The sequence below is a fragment of the Glycine max genome, chromosome 6 (assembly GCF_000004515.6).
Source record: "Glycine max cultivar Williams 82 chromosome 6, Glycine_max_v4.0, whole genome shotgun sequence".
NCBI lineage: Eukaryota > Viridiplantae > Streptophyta > Magnoliopsida > Fabales > Fabaceae > Glycine > Glycine max.
Window position 1 is genome coordinate 16,951,048 of NC_038242.2, and position 5,624 is coordinate 16,956,671.

At 36.1% G+C, this 5,624-nt stretch overlaps 1 protein-coding gene across 1 annotated transcript; it reads left to right on the forward strand.

Moving 5' to 3' along the window:
• Window positions 1–643: 643 nt before the first annotated feature.
• LOC102666368 (uncharacterized) lies at window positions 644–1,006 on the forward strand. The gene has a single exon (XM_006582475.1). It carries the CDS (start codon window positions 644–646, stop codon window positions 1,004–1,006), a length of 363 nt encoding a protein of 120 aa, XP_006582538.1.
• Window positions 1,007–5,624: the final 4,618 nt, after the last annotated feature.

Sequence of the window (5,624 nt, forward strand, 5' to 3'; positions counted from 1 at the left end):
GATTCCTTACTAATCAATAATTTTTTTTACATATGGCTACTAAAGAACCCATAATAAGAGATAATGTTAGTGACTTCAGTGATGAGAGCAACAACATGATTTTGATGAACATGGTGAACCAACCAATCAAAGTAAGTCATCTTCATATTTTGAAACTATTAGTAGCCAACTTTCTGAAAATCAAGAGTACTCAAATCCTTATCAAAGGACAACGAGTGTTAGTACAAATGACCTTTATGAAGGGTTGACATTTGAATCAAAACAAACCGCTGTGAATGCCATTAAACAATTCCATTTTATGCATTCATTTAATTTTGATGTGGTCAAGAACAAGAGTGACAAGTACGTTGTCATGTGTAATCAATATGGTAATGGATGTTATTGGAGGGTGAGAGTATCGTTAAGCAAAATACGCAAAAGGTGGGAGTTAAAGAAATTAAACGATATTCACACATGCACAAATTCTACCATATCACAAGATCATGTTAGGTTAGATTCTTCTGTAATTGCCCATAATATTGTTCATTTAGTGAAAAAAAATCCGAGTATCGAAATCAAAATCTTGATTGTAGACATGCATCAACGGTTTCATTATATTGTTTCATACAAAAAAGCATGGTCAGCTAAACAAAAGGTTCTTGAAATGGCATTTGGAAGTTGGGAACAATCATACAGTTACCTGCCTATATGGTTCACAATTGCTCAACACTTTGTACCAGGTACTATAGTAAAATACAAAACTTCATCTTCAATGGAGGAAGGTGATGATAACCCTCCTAGGGTGATTCTTAACTGTGTATTTTGGGCGTTTAATCCATGCATTGAAGGCTTCAAATATTGCAAGCCACTTGTGCAAGTAGATGAGACATTTTTAACTCGCAAATACCAGGGTACTTTGTTGACTGCCATCAGACAAGATGGTAGTAGGAACAATTTTCCACTTGCTTTTGCAATTGTTAAGAGCGAGACTAAAGAAGCTTGGATGTGGTTCTTGCATTATTTGTGAACATATGTTACTTCGCAACCAAATTTATGTATTATATCAGACAGGGGAACCGATTTGCTAGTAGCTTTACAATCCAAACGCGTTGGCTGGAATGGACCAGATGTTTTGTTTGTGTATTGCATTCGCCACATTGCATCAAATTTCAACAAACAGTTTAAAAATGTTGACTTAAAAAAATAAGTAATCAATATGGGTATGTTTCTTCCTATTTCATGCATCATATTCTTGCTTTATTACATGTTCACTAAATTTATTACTCATTATTTTATCTTTTCGCACAGGGTATGAGATGAGGAAACCACGATTTGAGGCTAAGTTGCTCGCTATGCGAGCAGAGTTTCCACAAGCAGCATTGGTTGGATCAAATTTCTAAGAGTAAATGGACTCAGGCCTACAATGAAGGAAAATGGTATGACCATATGATTACCAACCTTGCTGAATGTATGAATTCTGTTTTGAAAGGAGCCCGAACATTACCTATTACTGCCTTAGTCAATGAAACATTTAATAAAATAAATGATTCATTTGTCACTAACGACATCAAAATCATGAATATGATAAAGGCAGGGCATAGGTACTTCGAAGACATATATGCCATGATGCAAGAAAATCAACACATTGCTATCTCACATTATGTTCGCATGTATGTTCGAGAAACATGGGAATTTGAGGTTCGAGAAATTGCAAATACGCGACTTGGTTGACGAGCAATGGCATGCACTATCAAATTGAATGAATGGTCGTGTGATTATGGACAATTTCAAGCACTTCAACTACCTTGTTCGCATGCAATTGCAACGTGTGCTTTTTGCAATTTAAATTATGATGACTTTGTTGACCCTGTATACAAGTTGGAAAATATTTTTAAAGTTTATCAACATCATTTTTATTCCCCTGGAAGTGAAGACACATGGCCTCAATATTTAGGTCCACATTTTGTGTCTGATCCTTCAAAATGGCGATAGACATCAGGCAGGCCGGCCACTACTCGAATACATAATGAGATAGATGAACCAATTCCAAATAGGCCTAAGAAATGCTCATTATGTAGAACTGAAGGACATAATCGGAGTAACTGTCCATACAAACAAATACATGACTAAAATAACTTGTAATTTTTATGTTTTTCTTTCATTTGTATTGTGCGTTTAATATTAATGTATTAATTATGTTGTTTTTAATTTTTATTGATAGATTATTTAAACTTTAAATAAAAAACATTTAAAGTAAACTATATTAAAAATATATATAACTTGTTTTAAATAATTAAACATTAAAATAAAATAATAGCATATCAAATAAAATCACAAAAAATATACTAATAAAATCAACTTCACATTATTTATTATATATTTAAATATATTTTTTAAAATTTTTTATTTTAAAAAAATAAAATCGTAAAAATTATTAAATTCAAAAAAACAAATTTACGAAAAAAAGTAGGTTAACAAATTAAAAATAGGCTGCAAATAGTAAAACAATATTTTTTTTAAAAAAAAAGCAGGTTACGAATTTGAAGTTGTATACCTTAAAAAAGAAAAAAAAATAAAAAAATAGTTTTACAACTTTAAAGTCGTAAAACAAAATATGACTTTGGTTTTTTTTTTAAAAAAATACGACTCTAAAGTCGTAAAAAAAATATATTTACATTGAAGTCGTAAATATTTTTACGACTTCAGTTAAAAAAATTAAAAAGTCGTAACACCTGTTACAACTTACCCCGTTTTGGGTAATTTTTTAAAATATACCCCTGAATGAAAAATTCCAAATTTTTTTACCCCCGATTTGTAAAAAAGCATTCTTTGATGTCCAGACTTTGGAGAAAGCGCCCCTAGAATGTCATTATCGACTCCCACATAATTTTTAAAAAATCACAAACATGACTACTTAGACATAGTTTGAAGGGTCCAAATCCAATTTTTTTGGATTTTGTGGTTGATCTTTGAGGGCCTATTCGATGGAACCGATTCATGATATTATTTTATTTGAGTTCTTTGATGTCTAGACTTCGAAGAAAGCGCCCCTCGAATGTCGTTATTGACTCCCATATAATTTTAAATAAATCGCAAACAGGACTACTTAGACATAGTTTGATGGGTCCGAATCCATTTTTTTTGGATTTTGTGGTTGATTTTTGAGGGCCTATTCGATGGAACCGGTTCACGATAGTATTTTATTTGAGTTCTTTGACGTCCAGACTTCAGAGAAAGCGCCCCTTGAATGTCGTTATCGACTCCCACATAATTTTAAAAAAATCACAAACAGGGCTACTTAGACATAGTTTGAAGGGTCCAAATCCAATTTTTTTTTTATTTTGTGCTTGATTTTTGAAGGCCTATTCGATGGAAACGGTTCACGATATTTTTTTTTTACTTCTTTGACGTCCAGATAATAGTAAAAGTGCCCCTCGAATGTCATTATCGACTCCCACATAATTTAAAAAAAATTGCAAACAAGGATAATTAGGCATACTTTGGAGGGTCCAAATCCAAACTTTTTTTTTTATTTTGTGCTTTTAAGTTCTAGGCGTAATTAGATATTAATTTCAGTAATTTTTTAGGTTAGTCATAAACACTACACGAAAAATAAAATAATGAAACAAATAATTTACAAAAATTGTATTACCAAAATAATGTAATAATTACAATAATGTTATCAAATACAAAAGTAATACACATGATATCAAAAACTAATCTATGCGTTGTGTACGTCGCGCCCTAAGACTTCCATAGGCGTCACCCCTAGCGATCCGCAAGCAATCTTCCATGATCTCATGTAACTCTGTTCCTGCAGCGACCATCCTAAGGTTGAGCACACGCTCCAACCTTTCTGCGATCGCTTCACAACCTTCACAAGCAACATGTGATGGTCATAAAAACACAGTTATTACAGAATATTAAATAAAAAACAAATTACAAAACACTAAACCAAATTAAAATACCACTGAATGTCTGGGGAGATCAGCTACGACTGGAACCTCCGAGACATGTGGCTCAACGTATGCATCCACATCTGGGGCAGCTGGCTGTTTGGGCTCATCGTTTTCCTAGGTCGGCGTGACGAACGGGTGAGATATATGGAAAAATCACTCCATGTAGTCCGCTGATACCTGGCCGAGGACAACACAAATCTCACCTGTGAGTGCTACATGATCCCTGAAATGCATCCACCAGTCGTCTATGTCCTTATACGACAACAGACCAGTAACCGGCGGCGGAGGGATGGTCTGGATGTATCCGAACTGTCGTAGCACCCTCTCTGGTCTGACATAGACCACAACATGACCTCATATGAGTTGCCCCTAGTAGCATGAAATAATCTCGAAGCCCCTAACTGCCTGGTGCTTATTGTAGGGCAACCAAGAAACGTCTGTGATCGTTAGAGCATCTAAACGTGCCCTGTACGACACTCCCTTGATCCCCTTCATGTGCGCCTTCGTCTTAAGCCACCTGCAGGCACGTGGGGTCGTCTCAGCGTACCCATCATCAGTGACACACTGATGAACACTGGGAAAATACTCATATATCCAGCACTACACAAATGAAGTGAACATAAGATAAAAAACATTTACAATTCATTATCCAATTTAAACCTATTTACACATTTTAACATTTAATTGTAATAGCGTCAAGTACCCACCTATCTGTTGTGTGGGGGTCTGCGAAGCTTCATTTAGCTGGTCATACATGTGAACCAGCACAACAACTCCCCAAACATAGCCCCTAAACTGACCCAAGTCTCGAAAACCCTCCAGATGCACCACATCAACATGGGTTGCACTCTTATTAGCAAAAAGAGTGCAAGCATGTGCCGCTACAATCCAACGTCGGGCCTGGCATCTGCTCTGATAGACCTCACGGAGCCATGACAATCACACGTAAGCCCCATGAGCACCTATGGTCTCAGCTCGAGCCTCCTCGCTGAATACCTCTAAAAGCTCCATCAACAGCAAGACCGCCTCGTCCACGCCCAGAGGCTCAAACCTGTGTAATGCCCTTGTGATAGGAAGATTGAGGAGACACGCCACATCGTCCAGTGTGATCGTCAACTCCCCCACTAGAAGGTGGAAGGTGATGGTCTCCCTATGCCACCTCTCTGCAAATGCGGATATAAGTCCAGGATCGTCGGTGACCATAGAACACCTGATCAATGGACTTAATATGGTGCCGGCAATAAGGCCTTCAATCTCAGGCGCTGAACTCCCAAATTTATCAACTTTCCTACCATGGGAGACCAGCTTCAACTCAAGTCGCTCCTGAGTTGAATAACACAACATAAAAGTTAATTAGACATTCATTATCACAAACAACACAACAAAAAATAAAAAATTAGTAATTATAATTGATATTTGATTTAATTTGTTGTGTTATTTTATCCGTTGTTATTTTTAAAGAGGTGAATTTAGTTAATAGAGAGGTTTGGGTAGATAAAAATCTAACTTCTCAAAGAAGCCTCTCAAGAAAGCTTCTCAAAGAAGCCCACGAGGAAGCTTCTCGAGGAAGCCGCTTAATGAAGCTTCTCAAGGAAGTTACATGAAGTTGTCTCGGTAAAAAATTTTCCTAGCCTTCATTAACCGTTGGATCTTCTCGAGATTTTGTCTGCAGCTTCGTAGAACACT